Source organism: Diadema antillarum, unplaced genomic scaffold, assembly GCF_040938485.1.
Source record: "Diadema antillarum isolate AM-2024a unplaced genomic scaffold, OU_Dant_1.0 seq00000688_RagTag, whole genome shotgun sequence".
NCBI classification, from domain to species: Eukaryota; Metazoa; Echinodermata; class Echinoidea; order Diadematoida; family Diadematidae; genus Diadema; species Diadema antillarum.
The window spans coordinates 559,251-581,821 of NW_027271593.1; the positions used below are offsets into that span (position 1 = coordinate 559,251).

The 22,571-nt window shown below is 39.3% G+C and overlaps 2 protein-coding genes across 2 annotated transcripts in view; one reads left to right on the plus strand and one right to left on the minus strand.

Moving 5' to 3' along the window:
• LOC139737297 (uncharacterized) overlaps window positions 1–22,571 on the minus strand; it is a 41,060-nt gene that overhangs the window by 10,456 nt on the left and 8,033 nt on the right. The window lies entirely within an intron of this gene.
• LOC139737261 (uncharacterized) lies at window positions 717–5,091 on the plus strand. The gene is made up of 3 exons (XM_071647937.1): window positions 717–1,521; window positions 2,292–2,494; window positions 3,463–5,091. The coding sequence occupies exons 1-3, from the start codon at window positions 869–871 to the stop codon at window positions 4,485–4,487; spliced, it is 1,881 nt and encodes a 626-aa protein (XP_071504038.1). The 5' UTR covers window positions 717–868; the 3' UTR covers window positions 4,488–5,091.

Genomic DNA, 22,571 nt, shown 5'->3' on the forward strand with positions numbered 1-22,571 from the left:
TAGTTTGCTTGTTTATGTGTGTGTGTGTGTGTGTGTGTGTGTGTGTGTGTTCTTTTCTTGTTACATTTATCCAACACGGTCCAAGCGAAACATATGATGAAATCATTTATCCATTCTCGTATTTCACCCAGTATCATGTCTTAACTTACCATACAATTATTTTGTTCAAATTCTTTTTTTTTTTCAATTCTCGCTATCGCCAATGACGTAAAAAGTACCCGGATGTGGCTTTTTCGTCAAGATAGTGCACTTGGTAGCAAGGGCACTTCCGGCGCGGAGCATAATTTGCACAACGCTAGCGTGCGCGTACGTGTACCTTACCTATAGCGCAGCGCCGACCACGGATACTAGTATACTAATGATGCACAGGATAGAGTGTGTTAGTGAAGGTGCGGCGCGCTCGAGAGTATTGACAATGGTGCGACATGCACGAGGCGCAGCCGAGTGCATGTTTGCAACCGCTGTCAATACTCGAGAGTGAGCCGCACCTTCACTAACGCCACGAAATAATCCTGTGCATCATTAGTTTTATAAAATGGGTCGAAAACTAACAGCATTATTCACGTACCTTTGTGGGTCAATACCAGTCAGCTACATGTAACACTCGCTCAAAAGTCAAGATGTCCGAAGATGTTCGTCCCAAACATTTACGCACGTCGCACTCGGAAATCCCGCTCACTCACCTAGTACTGTACGTACGTATAAGAGTATAAGCCGATTCGCAATCTCGGCGCGCATTGCATTGTGGGTTTATGTCAAAGGTCATTGGAGATAAACAAACTTATAATAATCGTAGTCTGCACTTGAATCGTACGTGTGTACAGTGACGATTAGAATTCAGAAATGAATATTTAACTATTTATCGAAAATGGAGGCAAATGGGACGGAAAATGAACGTCAGCTAACCTTGGAAGAAATCAAATTTTGGAAAGTGGACGCTTTAAAGGATTTTCTTCGCATAAGAGGACTAAAAACGACGGGTTTGAAAGCGGAGCTGCAAGCGTTAGTCTACAGCGCAGTGCGATTTGGATACAGTGTGAAACCAAGCGAAGTTGAAGAAGAACGATCGCGGTCAAAACAGTATGCAGAATTGTTGTTCATAAACGGAAAACAAATTCCAGATCCGTTGGCGGACCTGAAAGATGACTGGTTGCCAGAAAAAGAAGGAGTGAAGTTTTGGCCACCCGTTAGTTATTTTGAAATAGCCGAGTGGTTGTTAAGCGAGGCGCCCTGCCCCAGTGAAGCAAGTAAGATGGAACGGAAATCGCGTGGTACTAGACCAAAAACGTTGCAAGAAAGATTACTCTCAGACTACAAAGAGGGAAAGGCCTTCTCTTACTTCAACAGCAAGTGGCTCCACGAAATATTCTACCACCCAATTTCAGCGGAAAGTGAAGTTTCTGTGTTGAAAGCACAATGTACTCCCTCATTGGCAGTAAAAAACATACCTCACAGCGTGTGGGTTGCCATTGACAAGTCCTCCGGAAAAATCTACAGTGCCTACTGTAGTTGCTTTGCTGGGTAAGAATCACACAAATTATGCAATGATGTTGTTGCCAGATAAACTTGCACTTAGACTCTAGTAAATTGCTGAATAATAGTTAATACGAAGGTAGACTATATTGTTTGGGACTAGGTGACTTAGGTCTAGATCTATGTGCCGTACAAATGGGCATCTAAATGAACCGTTTGATTTAAAAACCCAAAATACTTACCTTGTCTCTTCTTGCGTCCAGTTGTGGAAAATTTAGGTTTTGATGAGCGCACTGTATTTTTTTCTCCTATCCAATTGAATAAGCAACTTACACACACTCCTGCAAACACCATGTAACTCTATGGCCAACACAAATTTCAGCACTGCCCTCTATCTGACAGATTGATTTATTTAATTTGGGGGGGGGGGGGGGGGGGGTCCGCCAGTGCTAATCCCTCGAGTCGAGATCTAGTATATTTTAATAAAATATGAACAAGATCAGTGATCAGCATGATGTGAAGCACATCATCAAGATATAGAGTCTACATGTAACATGTATCCAATTGAAGGAGTGGGATGAAAAAAAGGATATTTTATCACTAGGGTGTACAGGACAATATTTTCCACAAGTTCGATAATGTTCATTTCTGTCTCCAACTATAGAAACTGCATGACACGTAAATTTGCACAGCTCATACCAATGGCTCCCCGACTGGGTAAGAGTAGGATGATACCTCCGTTTTGAAGTTTAAAACTATTATTATATTGTTGTCTATATATGTTAATTACATTATGATTTGTATTCTACTTTCTACAGTCTGGGATCTTCATGCAACCATGTTGCTGCACTGGTTTTCAAGTTGGATCATGCCTTCATGACTGGAGTGTCGCAAAATCGACATCTACCATGCACATCGAAAGTCTGCAGTTGGAATGTGTACAGTGGGGGTGCAGCTGCAGTTCTTCATGGCAAGCCAGTGTGTGAGATGCAGTGGGTGAAACCAAGCTATGGAAACAAAAGTAAGCATACTTTACTTCCTATTTTCAATACCCCCCCCCTTTTTTTTCTTTTTTTTTTAATCATTACATTAATTCATCCATGGATTATGAGTAATGGTTAGGAGGGATGGCATATTTCCCGATCAGAATCTTATTTCCCACCTAATTGTCCGGGAAATATAAATTTCTCCCATTGACTTTCTATGGTTTGGACAGGGTTCGGGAAATATGACCAAAAGTGGAAAATATGCCAGTGCCTGATGCCTGATGGTTAGCATGATCAAGAATTGATTTAGACCCCAAATTTATGATAAAGGAGAGGAGTAATAGAAGGTAACTTTTTTGTTTAGAATTGAATTATCTTCCTCCCTCGATAAATAGGCCAATATTTTGTTATTGTACATGTATATTAAAGGCATAGTTTAACAGTTTCTAGATTTAAAAAATCTGAGCTGCATGGTCCTACATGCTATCAGAGTATGTGATGGGGTGTAAAAATGCACCTGTGAAAAAATTAGGCTTCAATGTTATTATTTAGTGCTTCAAAAGAGTGAAAACCTAAAAGATCACCCCATAGACTACAGTACTGGAGTTATTATAGCTAGCGATAATAACTACAACTTTCATAGATATCTTGATAATGACTGGTTTTCTTTCATTATTTTTGCATTCTTGGCTGTTTTTTCATCCATCTGAACATGATTAGAGAGGTCAGGCTACACAGTTTTAGAATTTTTTAAATCGATCAGTTACGATGTTAAACAGTGGCTTTAAGCCGTGTGTTTTATCAAAAGAATTGGAAAACAAAAAACTACAATAAAGTATGAATCTAGGATGTAAATTTTTACTACTTGTTTAATAACTTCTGATATTTAATGAACTTTAAAAAAGTATATTTAGGTTGAAAGGCCTCTGAAGGAAATTATCAAAATTATTTATTATGTATTTTGGGGTTCAATGTTGATTCCATTTTTTTTTCTCTAATACAGGGAAACGCAAACAGCCAGTCAACACAGCAGTAAAGAGGCTATTCAACCCAATGGGAAGCAAGGCAATACCACCAGCAAGACAACTTGCGAATGCCATGTACCCAACTTGTGAGAGATCAACAGTATTTAAGTATTTACAGGATGAAGAAAGCCACAATGTGTCACCATCTGTGAACTACTCTCCTGAAGTAGACTTCAATCTGGGACAAGAGGTAGAAGTTGAAACAAAGAATTCAGTCGATCCCGACTGTCTGACAACTTTAGGTGGCAGGTATGAGACTGTAGAGTCGTTCCTGAATGGTTTGCCTACGTATACACAGGAGGAAGTTAATGTCGTGGAAGAACATACAAGAGGCCAAGCAGAAAATATACAGTGGGCAAAATTTCGTGCAGGAATGATAACAGCATCTAACTTGAAATCAGCCATTACAAGGCAAGCTACGCTCGATGATCCATGTTCTTCCAAAAGTCAGGACACAAAACCTATCATAGAAAGACTGATGGGTCGTTCTACTATTGATCGAAATTTACCGAATCTGAAGTATGGACGGATAATGGAGCCAATCGCAAGGAATGCATATGAAACAATCCAAAAAGAAAATGGCCACCAAAGTGTACAGGTAAAGGAGTGTGGTCTATTCGTCCATCCAATCAAGGTGTTTCTTGGAGCTTCACCTGATGGATTGGTTTCTTGTAAGTGCTGTGATGAGCCTGGAGTCCTAGAGATAAAGTGTCCTCGGACCATTGCCTTTGAGGAACCAACAGCTGAGAATCTCGACTATCTCACCATGGTAGATGGAGAAACAAAACTGAAAAACAATCACCAGTACTATTATCAAGTTCAGTGCCAAATGGGGATCACTGGACGCACGTGGTGTGACTTCTTTGTATACACCCAATCAGGATTCCATCTAGAGCGCATTTTTTTTAATAGAGAAATGTGGAACAAAGCGATGGATGTGGCCGAGAAATTCTTCTGCCAACACATTGCCCCTGAACTTGTCAGTAAAAGCCATGAACCGTAGCATAGTGTGTGCAGCAACTGTATTGAATATTGACAGTACTATGAATGGAATATAACTTAAAATATCTGGAAAATATTTATCATTCACACTACCTTTTACCCCTTAACTCTTTATGCGTTACTTTAAGATTACTTAAAGAGTGATATCCAAGAAAATGAACTTAAATACTTTTCTGAGCACATTAACCCTCTCAGTACCAGACCTTGCAAACTCCATTGACTTACTAGACATCTACATGCCTATGGTAATGAGAGGGTTAATAGTGCATTGAATTGGTCCCCCAACAGACCCAGCACCTTGGGAGAAAGGTATTGATTTTTTCGATTGTTCATTCCCAGAACAATGAGCAGTACTTCCTGCCTTTGAATTTCATGACAATTGTGCAAAATTGCGAACGTAACGCATAAAGGGTTAATGGCAGACAGAGACATTTGCAGCCTAAAATGTGAGATTTCTTCGGTTATTTATGTCTTTCACATAAAGCAGTTATCAATCTAGAACCTTGAATTAGTACTTTGTAATATTTTGTCTGAGCTAGTTCAAGGGGACATGACAAAGTCTCATCATTTTAAATTTTATCTGGTTAAAATGTATATTGCGATATCAGGCGACACTAGTTGATTAGTTTCCATACTTTACAAATATTGTATTAAAGGTATGATTCTAAGATTTCACACACATTTTGAGAAGAGTTAACATTTATTCATGCAAAGTTTTGTGACTTTTCAAGGTGTATGAACATATCAGGTTTTAGGCTGCAAATGTCTCTATCTTTAAGATATTTTTGCTAGTATCATTAATTTTCTGATTTTATTCATAGATGAAATGAAAAGATACGTGAACTTGAAATATCGAGGTAATTTTATTGGTCGTAAGCATATTGTGAGTTTGCACTGTTCAAGGAAACAAAAATCGTCATTGCTATACCTGCTACTACATGTACATGTACTTACATACATGTACATGTACATCACTGGGAAATACCTGTGCCTTGCCTAAATGACTGCATACAGATTCACACTCTTTTCTCATAGATTATTAATATCAAAATGCAATTATGCTTGCCATTTTTTATGCTTCAAGAGTTATTCACAATGACCCTGATGAGAACGATGTATTTGCTTTAATATGGAATTTAATAGACGCTAGTCTGAGATATGGAATTTAAGAGATGCTACTCCGAATCTTCACACAACTCGAATAATCGTATAAGTCAAAGAAAAATTCTGGTTCAGATAGGTGTAAACCAGTATTTATTTTATTGTGTAAAGCAACATTTGTGAAAGGATTTTTTTCTTGTTCATTTGTATTCAATTTCAGCGAGGTTGACTGCACGTATTCGTGTACTGTTCTACCTCTCCCCCCCCCCACCTCCCCCTTTTCTCACTTTTTTTTAGTGCTCTCTCAATCTCTCTCATGCATTCTTCACCCTCTCAACCCTTTTACTCTATTACTGCAGGCAGCTACTTATGACTTTAAAAGATAACTTGTGTAAGTACAGCACATAAGAATTTGAAGACTCAAATACAGGTGCATATTCATTACATGCATCTTTCTCTTTTAATGACATGGCCATATTAAAAAAAACATCTTTCAAATAGTTCTTTACATTCAAATTCATCATTCATGTAACCATTTTTAAAGGGAATTACTCAATGTGCAAGCACAAGTGATGGTGGGATAAACGTGACAAAACAAGTAGACTGGGAAAATCATGAGTGATCTATGAGGTTACATGTACATGTAATTTCTCTGCATTCTTGATAGCTGTTTCAATACAATGTCAGTATTACACCTACATGTACATGTAGGTAAATGTGTGTGTATTCTTCATTCTTAATTTATTTCCATCCAGTATCAGTACTAGACCTGTGTGCTCCCTAGATATAATTAAAGCAACAAACTTTAATGTACAAGACTAGTAGCCTGTAACAAAGTTTAAAACCTTTAAAATGATGGTAAAGGTTATCAGGTTTTTCATCAAATTGTAACTAAAGCCCACCGCGTACTATTGCCAAGATTCACCGGTCTTAAGACCAGAAGTGTGACGTCACAACCTTGTCAGTCTCCAGTCTTAAGACTCGGTCTTAAGACCAGTCTTAAGGATTTGACATGTCAAATTTTTTAAGACTGGCCATTGACCCACTGTGCAGAAAATGTATGCAATTTCATGTTACTTCATGGCTGAAGACCATCGTGTAGTGTTCAGCGGGCATTAAGGTTATGTGTTTTACTAAATTTTATCGGGTGTACTTACACTGTATACAGAAAAAGATCTACCTCCTCAATGTCTGAGCTTCAATGCATTGAAGACTGGCTCACTTCTAATAAAACAAAACACCTGAACATGTAACTGAATTACATTTTGTTTCATTTGTATAAATTTCTGTACAGACTCTCAGTAGTCATGGAATCACAAGATACATACATGTATTACCAAGTGCGGACCTAGAGCCAAAGATTATAATCATTATACAGGGAAACCCCGTTATAACGAGGTCCAAGGGACCGCCAATTTTTCCTCGTTATAACCGGTACCTCGTTATAAACGTATGCATTTTTGTACCATTTTGATATGTGCAAATGAAAATGGGACCAGTAAAATCTCCTCGTTGAAAGCGATATCTCGCTATATCCGAGCTCGTTATAACGGGGTTTCCCTGTATACTGACATATAATGTACAATTAAGCCCCCCTCTTCCCCGTAGAACCGCGCCTGAATATTACAATAATTTTCAAACAAGTGTTCAGCATTACTCCCACGTGCCGAAGATTGTGACTTGGCCTTGAACCAGAACAGCCTGGTGGGCAAGTTCCTGCCCTGCATGCAGTAGATGGCAGGTTTGAATCCCACTTCCAGTTTTTTTGTGACTTGGTGACTTGCGATATTCATTACAGATCGAACATGCGACCTTCACCACATGAGAGTAATGCCGAAATTTGTTTAACAAATTACAGTTCACTCCTATTAAAGCTTCTTTATTTACTATACAGGGCGGCCCAGAAAAAAACGGCCTAACCTATTTTCCACGGATTGTTTTTGCAATGAATGGTATCAGTGGATAAGGTAACATCTGATTAGAAAAGTGACACCAAGATGAGCAAATTTGGTTGAGTAGTTTTCATTTTCTAGTACATTTTGTCAGGTAATGTCGAGCCCTAAAAATTTTCTCGTCGGCTAACCCTAAACTGAAAATAGTGGATATTTGAGCGTACCACAGTTGTTTAGGGTAATCTGATTCAGTTGATAAATTGTATTGACTAGAGACTACTCGTAAGAATTGATCAACTTAATCTGATTACTCTTTCTAGCTGTGGTACGCCCGGATTTCCACCATTTTCAGTTCAGGGGTAGCCGACAAGAGAACAATTCTAAGGCGTGACTTTGCCCCACACAATGTACTATTAAATGAAAACTGCTGAACCAAATTTTCTGATCTTGGTGTCATTTTTCTCAGAAGACGTTACCTCATCCACTGATACCATTCATTGCAAAAACAATCCGTGGGAAATAGGTTAGGCCATTTTTTCTGGGCCACCCTGTATAACAATTGGTCAAAGTTAAATGATAAACACATTAGAAACCATTTAGCACCTAAAAGCAATGTTAGGTGCATTACATCAACAGCACCTAAGACAATGTGAGATGAAATTTAGAATGGATTGAGCATTGATTCTATTACACAAGCCAGGATTTGGAATGAGTGGGGGCACAAAGAGCAAATATAAAATTGGCACAAAATGACAATTAGATTTAGCTATATTAGTGTACACATTCAATGTTTTGGTGAATTCAAAAATTTTTTACTTGATCTACAGAAAGTGCTGGATTTTGTCCCAAAACACAATTAAACCTACTAGTACTTGCAATCATTTTGTACAACATATTTTCATTTATAATTATGACAAATGGCAAAATATCACTATAGGACCCTACATGTAGTACATACAATACCTATATGGGAACAATTCAATATTTCCAAAGTTTTCGGTATTTTCTTTTGAAAATGATTTAACAAAGCATTAAAATTATTCACCCAGCACCACAAAATAGCACATTTATAAAAAAATTTGATTTCATTCAATTTTTGCAATTTACCATAACTATCTTGTGGCTTAAAATTACAGAGGGAGCGCGCATCAACTTTGTCCCCTGCCTGGATCCACCACTGTGTTGTTTTGCTGTCTCTTTCAAAGCACGAGAGGGGGGAAAAGGATATGAAAGAAAATATTTTCGAAGAAATACTTTGTAGTATATGTAATTTTTTTTTTTTAAGTACAAAAGCAGTAAGACATCACTTTGAAGAATTGAAACTTTACTCTGTTTTGGATATATATGTACATCTTTTCCATTACAATTTTTTTTCAGTTATTTGACCTCACAAAAATATTTTGAATCATAGTCATGACATAAAACTACCACAAAAGTTTGTAGTCCACCTGAACATCACTTAATAAGATCTGGTTGCAGATTAACTAGAGCTGCACATACAATCAATATATCATCTGCGCTGGGTACAAGTGTGAGAGGCATTGTGTTGTTTAAGATTTTAAAATCTTTCAAACGATTAATTGCTCTCTCCACATGAATTCTAAGATTGGCAATAACTTTTGTCTTTTGCACTTTACTCCTTGTCATCTGACGCTTGCCTTGTGCAGCTGGTGGTATTTCAAGCGTAGCATGGTGCAAGAGTAATTCTTCCTGTATTGGAAATCCCCTATCGGCCATTACAACATCATTTGGGTCTAGGAGGCTTAGAAACCCACTTTCTCTGAAGATTGCAACATCAGATGCTCTTCCTCCGTAGGCTTTTGACAAGAAGGAAATATGCCCATTTGGCGTGATCCCAACTAATACTTTAATGGTATTATGTTTCTTATAATCTGACCAAGTTGATGCCTGCAGGTCAAGTGATCGTGGCCTCTCAATGAATATTTCCGTGCAGTCAATTATGGATCTAATGTTCCGGCAGTGCTTCCTAAATTGTATGGGCATATTAAGAGAGATGGATGATCTGTTTGGCCACACAATCAGAGGTTTTAGGGTCATTGCAAGGAACCTTAACCAAGTTGTAATTATCTGGGAGCATGTGCTGGATACAATTCCAAACAGCAATGCTAGAAACTGGACAGTCAAGTCTAATCGAAGACGCATCAGAACAAGTAGAAATTCATCCTTGAGTTGCAATTTTCTCCTTGGACCAGATTTCTTTGGGGTACCCTTGAATGGACGGCCTTTCCTGCTACATTTAGCACTCTTCCAGTAGCTCATTGTCTTTGCATGAGGCTCTACAAATTTGTACATGTCCTCAAATGCTTGTTTGGAGCTGATACCTGTACAATGGTTAACATCTTTGTCAGTACTTATGTTCTCTGCACATATAAGTTTCTTTCTGCAGCTCTTTGGTCCTTTGTTTTCAGTTTGTCTTGAAATTAATTTGTGTTGTAACTCCTTGACTCTGTGTTCAAGAGAAATAATTTTTGCCTGTTTTTGGATGCAGCCTACACAATCACAACTAGGCTTGCAATCACACTTGTAAGTGTACCTGTGATCCTCTTCAACCTTCACTGAAGCAGCCATGCCAATAGATGGACTTGGTGTTGAAGATGTAGTGGGAGTACGGCAAACTCTTTTCCTAGATTTGGTTGGCTCTTCACGATCTCTTGGTGGTGCACGCTTTGGTGCTATTTGCGGTGAAAGTTTGTATCCAAGATGAAGTACAGGATCAGGATGCGCCAAGGTTGGTTTCCCATCCGGGAAATGTTTCGAACACACTCTATCATGAGGTTTGTTTATCCAGTTTTTACCAGTTGATTGATCCTTTTGGTTCATAAGCTTATTCCATCGCCTTCTGCCATCTTGATCTTGCTTCTCAGTGGGAAATGGGAAGAGATGAAATGGAGGATCACAATCACAACACCCTAGTCCATTGAAAGTTTGATGCTTGGAGCATTTTCCCTGCTTCCACTTATCCAGCTGATAAGATCCATTGCTACAGCCGACAACTGCACACAGCTTCATGGTGATTCGAGCTGAAGTGGAAGAAAAGGAAACAAAATAATTTACGATACTATCTATCCAAACCATCTTTATGTGTAAAAACTAAAATGTGCTGGCTCTACTGCCCAACACACAAAAGTAGGCATAATTAATCATCTTCTAGGCCCAACTGAATTAATGCATAGCTAGTTGGGCATTGAACATGAAAGAAATATAACGATACACAAAAAAATATATAGCAATATAGACCAACATGTAAGGATTTTCGATAGTTACACCGGAAAGGGTTCTGTCAATTAAAAAAAAAATGAAGGAAGCAAAGACCAAAAAGTAGGTTGCATAAAGAAACAGTGCACAGTACCATGCCGGTGCTTGTCAAATCCACCACCACCATCCTGCGGAGAAGTTAGAACAATTGGAATTGTGAACCAAATCGACTGCTCCCCGCAGAATGGGGGAATCAGGCACTGTGCATGGTTATGCAATATTACTTGCAAGCCTCTTTCATGCTCTGACGCTAGACATAGATCTGATGACTCACTCTCCACAAATGTAAACAAGATGCTAAGACATACACGCACACCGTACACAATATTAAACATAACAACTTTACACTCACACCTTCAACATCTTTCTCACAGTGACAAAAAAATGTGCTCTCTCATCCAAAGACTCCCATTTAATTAAGGTTTTACAATAACATGTCATACTCATACTATAGGCTGAGTTTACACGTAGATCTATAGTCTTCTCTAGACCACTTCTACAAGTACAAGGTCAAATTACAAGTAATATGACCTTATACGGGCACGAACGTAAAATACAGTGGCATTTGTTTGAGTGCACACTCGTGTACAAAAGTCCCAAAACCGTACGGGATCATTTTGGTGACTATGGAATTAAAGTAGGTATAATTTTTTTTTCTTTTAACATTTGGATGTTACTGTTAGCTTATGTTTTCAGCACTTTCTGGATGTTTGATATTGATGTAAACTAACAATGAATTTGAATTTGCAAAAAGTAATTTAAAAGAGTAAATATTTGAAGCAAATATTCATGAAGAAAAGGTGGTGTCATTTACCATTACTGGGTATAGTAAGTGCTCTATGAGTGCTCTAGACCTAACAGTCTACATAACAATCAAATCGACAGAATTCAGAATTCAAACATAAGAGTATTTTTGTCAAAAATCCAATTAATGCAATCTCAAACATCAGTTCCTGGCCTGTACGTAACCATGAATAAATATTGCACCTGAAAACATATTCAACATTAGGCCTAGAAATCTATGCCATTTATAGAAGTTAGAACCTCATTCTTAACAACACTAACAGTCCCATCCATTATCTTTAATATGTGATGTTTTGTCTGAAAGCCACGTTATCCGGCCTACCTGTCCTAGCCTGGACCTAGCCCCGGGGACCGCGCCGCTTCGTGCGACGGCTGTCGCAGTTAGCCTGGACCTAGTCTAAAACTGACTATGATTGAAGATCGTCTAAAATCTCACAACGCAAAAAAAAAAAAAAAAATAAAAAAAAAAAAATACATGATTCATTAATATAGGAATATATAGATAAACAGATTATCAAAGGCCTAGAGTCAAGATTCACAGAATGTCGGCAAAAATTACCGTTCGTTGGTCCGCCAACATCCACAATGCATTCACGAATCACCTGTCGATTCGATCGCCCGGCCCGAGCCGCGCACGCATTGACTGTTTGGTTAATTTATCTCCAAACCCGATTTTCTCGCGCATGCGCAGTTACAACTGCGAAAAGGCTTATACGTACGCCACGTATACGTACGCCACGTACTGTTATGCACAAGAAAGGCCGCCGGCTGTTGTGGCAGCCCGCGGCCCGAACTAGAAGTTGTTTACAGGATTGACAGCGCGTATAGTAGCGCGTGACGCACTTGTAACAACTGATTGAGTGCGCACTGCTAGTGTAAAACATTGTGACGTACGTCAGGCCAGGGAGGTGGAAGAGAGACTCTTCTTAGTGCTTACCTGAAGAAAATAATGCACGCACACGTGACTCATTTCAGCGCTTCCAATTGGCTACATTCTTGAACCCATTTTATAATACATAATCTCTTTGAGTAGGCCCCTAACCGCCCGAGCCAGCGAGTGGCCAGGCCTGTCATACTCGTACACTGTAGTCCCCTCCGGCGGCCGGCCTTGCATTAGCATGCACCATGCGCACGCAGCGCATAAGCTAACACATACCGGTACAGCGTACAGTAAGGGTACCGGTTTTCGACACTTTAGCACATTTCCTTGCTTACCATCAATACTGCACCGTTTTACCTCGGAATTTCGATATGAAGTTGAGCTACAAAGGCCAATAATAATATGCCTTGAACGAATTCCAATTTGAATGCGCTCGTGTTCAATCTTAGCGATTTCCGTCACGCCGTCGCTGGCATCAGATTTCGACACCCACCATCATTCAGCGTGTTTCTACAGAACCCCAAATTCCGGGTCTATCGGATTGTATCCGATAGAGGGGGCTGTAGAAACACACCAGTAACGGTTTCTTTCCGATGCAGATTCCGATACCGATTCCGCTTAACTTAACCGTCTAATGAGGTAGTTCTTTCCGCTGCAGTTTCCAGTGTCAGCGCGCTGTAGAAACACGCCAGGTTCAATAATCTGATACTGACCCGGAAGACAATCACCAGTTTGACATACACGTGTACGGTAATGTGGCCATGACTTTCATGTGCATGCATGTTGCAGCTATTTTATCTAACGTTGAATAGTTGTGTGTCTCCAAAACGTCCGAGTATCAGGTTCTAACGTTACTAGTCACAATTTGCCTCAGATTTGACAAACTTGTAAAGAAAATACTCTGAATTTTAACATAAAGAAAAGACACACGAACAGGGGCAGGGGTGTTATTTTTACACAGTTGCGCTGTAATTTTAAAACCAAGGCAACTAGATTAGTATTGTAGTAACCGTTCTCATATAGACTGGTCTAGTTAGGCCTAGGCCCCCTAATACTTTTTAACGTTAGATTCGAGCTACTAGCGTTAAGCTAGAACCTATAGATCTACGAGTACGACTAATTTGTTACATTCTAATTGACAATACTATACTAACTAGCGCTAACAATACGTGTGAGATGCACATAGAATCTAGTAGGGGTCTATCAAAAATAGATATTCTCTAGGCCTAGAGGTCTAATACTTTTTAGTTCGGAAAAGACAAACTCTAAGTCTAAAGTCTAGCATTAGCAAACTAAAAGGGTTTGTTTTACGAACTTTTTGTCGTTATTCTAAAGGTTCGTTACTAGGGTCTAGTTTGTTAATCCGACAAAGAATCAAATAGAAATATGGATCTTGGTAGGGCCTATAAAAATACGACGTTTCGTTAGTCCGAAAATGAAAGGAAATTCAAACATTCATTTAGGCCTACTGAGTATCAAAACATAATTGAAGCACATTTTGTCAATCCAAAAGTGGAAAAAGTGAGTCCACTTGGGGTGTAACGTTAGAATATGTCTAGACCTAGTTAACGTTAGATTTAGAGGGAAGGTGCCTACCTAACAAACTTTACCGTACGTTAGAATCAACGCTATCTAACGTTAGCCGTTAAGTCAAATAACTGTTTTGTTAGGCATCCTAACAACAGCTACTTCTGTTCTAAAATCTAACGTTGACTTGGAATATAACTAGCAGTTCTTTAATGTTCCATAAACCCGAGTTTCTACCCGAATTAAATCCTACCTGCCCTAAGAAAGAGGTCTAACAGTTAGCACAGTTAACATAAACAGTCAACGTATTGTATAGCCCTCACGTTTAATAGGCCTTTGTTCTAACGTTACTTATAAATCCAATGACACACAGTCGATCCTTTTAGTTGTATCAAACGTTAGGCCGTTTGTGTTTAAGACTCTTACAGTTAATAGACTAGACTATGCTGAACGTTTTAACTTGTTAAGTTAGAGTGGTTCTCTAGGTCTAGGGCCTAATTTAAAGGGGCCCTGAAATTCAAATGCATGTTGATTTGTGTTGATTTAAAATACCCTCAAGTTCTCAATACCACTTTTGTGGTGAAACGGATATCTATTCTAACGTTAGAAACATTCTATTTATTTTTAACGACTTTTTCTTTTTATTCTCCAGATTAACGTTAGACTCTACTTGAGAACGCCCACAAAAAAAAAAAGAAGAAAACACCTTCCAAACTAACAGTAACACGTTACAAGTTCTAACGTTAGATCTACTTTAAGACATTTCTAATCAATATTATTCCTCATCTGTCAGTCATTGGTAAAGATAGTACCCGGTATGTAATGCAGTAGTAAAGTACGTCTACTGAAATATTTAACAAAACTATAAAAAAAAAAAAAACACCTTCCAAACTAGTTCTAGATTGACTTTAAGCCATTTCTAATCAATATAGACATGGATCTAATCAAAATAGAGCCTATAATATGGAATGTTTCTTAGAACCATCCTTATATTCCCCAAAGTGATGTTTTCAAATAAAATTGGATTTCAGGGCCCCTTTAGAAACGTTAGTAAAAGTAACTGTGGCATAATCGTGATATAGTCCCCACCGCTTCGTGTCCGTACTAAATAAAACCCTACCTAAGTCCTAACCCTATCCCTAACCCTAAACGCACAGGTGCACGTGCACTGTGGTGGGGATCTAGGTGGGGACTATATCACGATAATGCCGTAACTGTTAGGCCCAACGTTAGAATCTAACGTTAGGCCTAATGACAACTAGAAATGTGGAAATCACTAACATGAATAGTCTAACATTAGAGCTAACTTTTTGTAGTAGAGGGTGTCTAACACTAACACTAACAGCTAACAGTAGTAAGATAGTATCCAGTCGCAGTAGGCCCAACGACTCTTTACGCCTATAAAAACGTGTAACTTCTAGGCCCTAATCTAATCATTTTTTATCTTAACTTGTTAGCGTTAAATGTTAGACTAGAAATATGCCTAACGTTGGGCCTAGCCCAACAGTTGAGTAGGAGGTTCTACTTCTACTCTAGAATTGTAGAAACTAAATAGTTAGAATTGATGATAGAACTTACAGAACTCAGACGCGACAGAAGCTGTGTCTCTGTGAACTGCTGTTGTCTCGTCACATGTGATAATCCAGTTATAAAAATCCAACCTTAAGATCCGTGAAAAATTGACGAACCAAAGAATTGGTAGAAAACAAAACTACTAGTAGTTTCTTATCCATATAAACGTTGGAACTAACGTTAGAGTAGGAGCCCTAACGTTAAGTTAGATGAAAACAAATTCGTCCAGCAGCCGGTCGTGGTTAAACTTGTACCCACACTAGGCTGGGCCGGCCGGCCCAGGGCTAGGCTAGCTAGGCAGGCCCTGTGCTCAGTTAAGTTGCTCAGTTTCGTTCAATCGGTGATCGCATCCGCATCATCAGTAGATGCTTGACCTTGACCCAGGCCCACAATGCACCAGCCAACTTTCCAGACATCCGGTCACACCTGCATTCAGGTGGAGAATCGGATTCAAATCCGATTATGCGCTTTCTGTTAAAGAAACAACCCGGTTCCCCGTTAGCGCACTGTTTGATTACGCGCTTGCAAATGCTAGGTCTATCTACGGCAGTGAAATTTGGGGTTTTGAAGACCTCGCCCAAATTGAAATTTTCTTTTGTAGATATTGTAAGGAACTTCTTGGTTTACATAAGCGAACTCCGAATTGTATGGTTTACGGAGAAATAGGTAAAGATAGATTACAAAAAACAGTGACCCTTCGGATGTTAATGTTTTGGTTTAAACTTGTTAACAGTAGGTTTTCCTAATATGTCAAAGATAGCGCATATTTTGTATAATTTTTAATATGTTTTATCGGCGAGGCAAGAAAATTCGATGACATGGGTAATTAGGATAAAAGAAATATTTAACAACTTAGGTCTAACTGCAATTTGGAACAGCCAAGCAGCACATCTCACTTTAGCTGGCTTCAAAAGTTTAGTTAGTACCAGATTAAATGATATTTATAAACAAGAGTGGCATAGTAATGTAGACAAAAATTCTCAATGTTTAAATCATCGAATTTTTAAGCAGGATCTTCATTTTGAGAAGTATTTTCGACACCTTAATGATTCACAGGCAAAAATTTTATGTAAATTCCGTTGCGCTAATCATAAACTGCCAATTGTTTCTGGAAGATACAATCAGATTCCAAGAAACGAAAGATTTTGTACCCATTGTAATGAAGAGAAAATTGGTGATGAATTTCACTACCTTTTTCAGTGCAGACTCTTTAATGAACAACGAAAGAAATACTTAAAAAAATATTACTGGAAATACCCCAACACTATGAAGATGGATCAATTATTTAATTGTCAAAAGAAAACAGTCCTTTCCAATTTATCCAAGTTTTGTAATTATATAATGACACATGTTTAGATTATTAGTATTTTTTATCCTTTTTGCAAATACTACATGCCTTTTTTACAGGCTGTGCCTTCTTTACAATTGATTTGTAACTTATTTGTCTTTTCATTCTCTCCTCCTTTTTTCTTCCCCTCTCTACTTCTTCTTCTTCTCGTCCATATTTCCTTCCTTCTTGTTCACTTAGCGTATGAATTCATTTCCATATGTCTTTGTGTGTTTTCTTTTTTTTCTGTTTCTTTTTTTCCTGAACCAAAAGTCACTCGTATATCTTTTGTTAATTCACCAGTCTTGTGTCCTTCTCACTCTCCCTCTTCACCTCCATATATCCCTTCTTTCTCTCTCCTCTCTCTCTCTCGTCATATTTCCCTTTCTTTGTTTTTTTTTCACTATATATCGTGTATATACTGTATATTTCTGTACATTTTTTTTCTTTTCATCAATCGCATTTCATTCTTATTTTGTTTGTTATAGTTGTTTTGTACACTTTTCAGAGTTATTTGCAATTATTATTTATTGATATTATAATGTGCTATATGTTTTTCATTAGACTCCGATACCCAGAGTTTGGGTTGTGAGTAAATAAACTTTCAACTTTCAACTTTCAACTATCGGATTCTCTGTAGATACACGCTGATTTTTCGACACAATCACTAGCGCGCATCACGCATAAATCACATGGCGCGTACAGTACGCGTACACTGCATTGTGGACGCAAACCAGCAAAGTACCGGCGCAAGAACTTGTTGTTTCCTCTATAACGTGTCTTACTATGGGAATGTCGAAATCTGGGGCCGTATTCTGAGAGCTAATTAAGTGTCTGATTAGCACTTAATTACGGAATTGGTATTCTGAGAGCATGATTAAGTAGGGGGTATATTAACTACCATAGCAACAAGCGTTTTGGCGGGAAGGACCTACGCGTTTGCGCGTATCAATGCGCGTGCACCTCTGAGAGGACTTAATCACAGAGTTAATTACGAATCGGTATTCTGAGGGTGTAATTAAGTATGAAAGTTAATGGAAAACTTAATGAAACCAAAGAGTGTCATTAACTACTCCGATATCACGCAATACATCGTGTTTTCTCTGCCACAACGATGCTTACCGTCTTCGTTAACCGAGGAGCGGTTAAATGTTGTTATCTTGGTATCCGTAGAATTCAGAGAAAAAAAGAAATATAGCCGATCTTCGAGGAATTTTGTCATTTTATGTGAGCAAAGAGGTTGAGATCTTCGCGTGCGTAGGTGAGGGGTTGTAATCAAATACCGGAGTGTGCGCATGGAGCTCTTGGGTTGTAGTTACAAAGGGCGTGGAGGAGCGCGCATGGAGGGCATATTTGCGCGTGTAATCATCATTTTGGCTTCTAACAACGCGTCTGATTGGATGGAATAACAATTAGATGGGAGGGACCTAAGATAATTACAGGGGACTTAATCATACCTTAATTACGTCCTCAGAATACCGATTTTGCCCTTGATTAAGGGCCTATTAACTTCACGACTTAATCACGAAGTTAATTACAGACTTAATTACGACCTCAGAATACCACCCCTGGTGCCACATTCTCAAAGCCAACTCTTTCTACAAGTTTGCTCATTTATCACGAATTTAGTTATGAAATTACTAAAGACGATTATGAAATCAAACGTCAGGATTTGGCAAACAAACTGATACTAAAGTGAGATAACCGGCATGGGTGAATTTCATTTTACGGCGATGTTTACAAAATGCGTCATATTGTGTGAACCCCTGAAAATGGCCGACATCAAAATTTCTGCTGACACTGTGTTGCTTTTCTCCTAAATATTCTACCGTCGGATTATGATGACAAGTGACAAACGGTGTTTATATAAGACTAGAAATGTGATTGATAACTTGGTTGATTGTTGAAATCAGACGTTTGTACTGAGTATAAAATTTAATAAGAATTATCTGCTGGGTGTCGAAATCTGGGTCCTGTCGAAAACTGGTGCACTAACGGTACTGCTTGATCATGCGATCGATGTGCACATCACAGATCAGTCATCTCTGCATACGCTGAAAATATGCTGGAAAATATTCACCCACCTGGATATACAGTATATCGTCATGGAATACCCATCTTTCTTTTTTTATTTGTTCTCTGTCGAAATGTCGCGAACACAATCGGGAACGAACAGTGATCTCAAACTTATCCTGTCTCCGAAGCAATTTCTTCCTTCTATACAAATAATGCACAGGATAGAGTGCGTTAGATGTAAATACCCTCGAGTGCACTATACGCCTCCACTAACGCCACGAAATAATCCTGTGTATCATTTGTTTTATAAAATGGGTCGAAAATTCGAAAACTAACAGCATTTTTCAGCGTTTTTCACGTACCTTTGTGGGTCAAGACGTCCGAAGATGTTCGTCCCAAACATTTACGCACGTCGCACTCGGAAATCCCGCACATACAGTATAAGTATGATGGGGGTTGGGTTTCCGGACACTTAATTTCCCGCATGGAAACTTACTTATTTTACATAGAATATGCACCCTTTACCTTAAAGACTTGATATAGACTCCTCATATAGGCCTACTAGACAACATACTCTGAAAACGGCGTGAGAATTAACCTGCTAAATCGTTGGATTAGCCCTTCATAGTGACTCCATGTACGCGTCCGGTCCCACAACGCTTGGTCTACTGTACTGTACAAAGTGTACGTATATTATATATATAGTGCATGAGGCTGAATGCACTATAACAATATAAGCACCGACAAATTCTGAATTTGCCCCGAAGGCCAGTTATATTCAATGAGGCCGCAGGCCGAATTGAATATAATTGCCTGAGGGCAAATTCAGAATTTGGAGGTGCTTGGTACTTGTTATAGTGCAATAAGACGTCATGCACTATGTGTTATATAAAATAGCATACATACCCAGTAGTCTCAGGCAAGATAAATTGAAAAAATACGAAAGCCTAGATCATTTAAGACTCTACACGTGTCTAGACAAGCAATAATACCAGTTTCTTTGAACCTGTGTAGACAAAATCCTGAAGATCCAAATTCAACTATAGAGTCTAGGGTCTACGTGGTTATCTAACGTTTTTTAGGCCCTACGATAGGTTAGGTCAAGGGCCCTGGCCTAACGTTTTCTACTAGATCTACGTCACTTACGAGCGACAGAGCTAACGTACAGTTAACACTTGACCTAGCCCCGGAGACCGCGCCGCCAGGCGCGGTCCTGGCGGCTTCCCCGCAGTTTCGCTTATGTGAGCTCCCCTATTGCCACATGCGGCGACTTCACAAATAAACAATAACTAAATTTCGATAATGAACACAGTAACAATCAAAATTGAAGTATAGATTACTTCATTGGCTTGGTTCTCACCAATTCATGTGGAAACTGCAAAATTTTCCACATTTTTTAGGAGTAAGCGACCTGCCCCAGTGAGGAGAGCCTTGCTGCCATTTTGAACGTCTATCCATTTGCACGCATCTACGCATGCGTAAACAATGACGTCATCGGTAGGGAAGCTCAAGGATATGAATAATGCATAATTACTCAATGCATAATTACTCAGTGCATAATTAAAAGGTGAAATGAATATGCATCAAACAGTTCATTTTCAATGTTTGCAATACTGTAGTACTATTTTGTATACAATTACACGGCTGGCTTAGTTACAACTACTAACAGTCTAGTTTATATAGAATTGTGATTTGAATCACAGCATCATGGATGCCATCTTCAGTGAGATAGAGGAAGAGGTGGGGTTTCAGTTTTTCCTTGTTTTTTTTCCCCCCATCGGCCGCATCGTCGATGTACATAATACTAGTAACATTGTAAATGAATATTCATGAACTCAAGTGTGAAGACCTAGGGGGCATTTCATGAAGCATTTTGTCTGACAAAGTTGTCGGACAAATTCGCTCTCAGCCAATCAGATACAAGGATTTCAGTAGCTTGTAACAGTTTATCAGAAAAATATCCGACCAAATCGCTTCATGAAATGCCCCCCTAATTGATGTGCATGATCAAGACATTATTATCATTATTATTATTATTTTGTAAGCGATTCAAGCAGCATTACTGGGACACATTTCTTCGGCGTATTAAGGGTACGGAAAAAAATTCCAGCAGCATGTTGTTGTTATTTTATTTTTTTGGCGTGTATCATTCATTTATGTATATTTACGTCTGTAGCAAGTAATACGTAGCCTTTTGTCAAGGCCCTCTCGCTGTATGGTGTGGAGAGCCCAGCCGAGTGGGGTAGCGCTGTGCGCTCGGATGGACTAGCTTCGCTCGTCCGTTCGCTCTTCCGTTACAGCGAGAGGGCCTTGACAAAAGGCTAGCAATACAGTTCAAGTATTCCGTGCGCTTGTGCAAGTGATTGTGAATTCTGTGAACATCGGTGAGCTGCTTATAAGACATCATTTTGTGCATCACAAGCAATGAAATGCATCAAACAGTCGCCGATGATAGTCATTTAGGTTTCATCGACCCATGTAAGTATTCCTAGTAGTTTCTGTTGAAAAATTAAGGAAATATAGCGCCGCAAAGGCACCCGTTTGTTCAACATGAAGATCTTGAATGGGAGCACGGCGCAGCCGCCACACTGCGTGTGGCGGCTGTCGCAGTTACACTTAAAGCCCAAACAAAGTTCTGGTACGCCTGCAAAAGTTGTCAAATTTCGCTCCCAAATGTGAACGTATGCTTAGGAAATGTGCAGGATAACGATGTTATAACAAGATATTCGATGGGTAACGACGAAAATGCGAAATACTAACCAAAAAGGTTCAATCTCAGGACTTACCCGAACGGGGTCAGGCTAAACTCGGACTCGGGGATAACTCGGCTTCGCTTTGACGGCGGGATGAGTTGTAGTGGTTGTCCCTCTGATTGTACCGTGTTGTCCTATGGGAGCGGCCTGTATAAACTAGCGCTTCGTGTTCTGGCTACTCGCAGTAATGGTCCGAGTTGTTACAACGCGCGCATCAAAAACCTCTTTTGCGCGCATGCAAAATTAGTGTGCGCCTATCAAGCACCTCTAAAACAATCAAAGGCGCTTGATAAACAACAACAAAAACTCCAAAGATCGCGCGTCTCAGCAACTGAGGACCGCGCGCTGTCATTTTGGTTTTGTACAGGATTACGTTAGCACGCACTTTCCTGTCCATTCAGTTAGGCCTCATTTGGTATTATGCAGTGGCCAGTAGAATGTGGCGATCACGAACTGCGTGTAAATTGTCTGAAGTAGGGTCGAATTTTTCCCGAGACCGAGTTAGTCTGGAACCTTCTGGAATAAAAGTCGATAAGGTGCGGGATTCAGTACTCGATGATTAAAATGAGGGAGCAAAAACCGATATCAAATCGATAGTGGTTTATCGTTGGCAATCGTTATATTTTGCGTGCACTATAATTTTTGTCATGCACTGCCGGCCTGTATCATAAGTATGTATGCTATTTTATATAAGAGTATACGTACGCCACACATGTTATGAACAAGGGAAGAAAGGCCGGCCGGCCGGCAGCCCGAACTAGAAGTTGCTTACAGGATTGACAGCGCGTATGCATGCAATTCAAAGGAGCCGCCGCGCGCACAGACGATCGGCAATAGGATTTAACACGCAGTGCAATGGGACTAGAATAAAGGAAGCACATATGACTCATTTCAGCGCTTTCTATTGGCTACATTAGGGAACCCATTTTATAATACC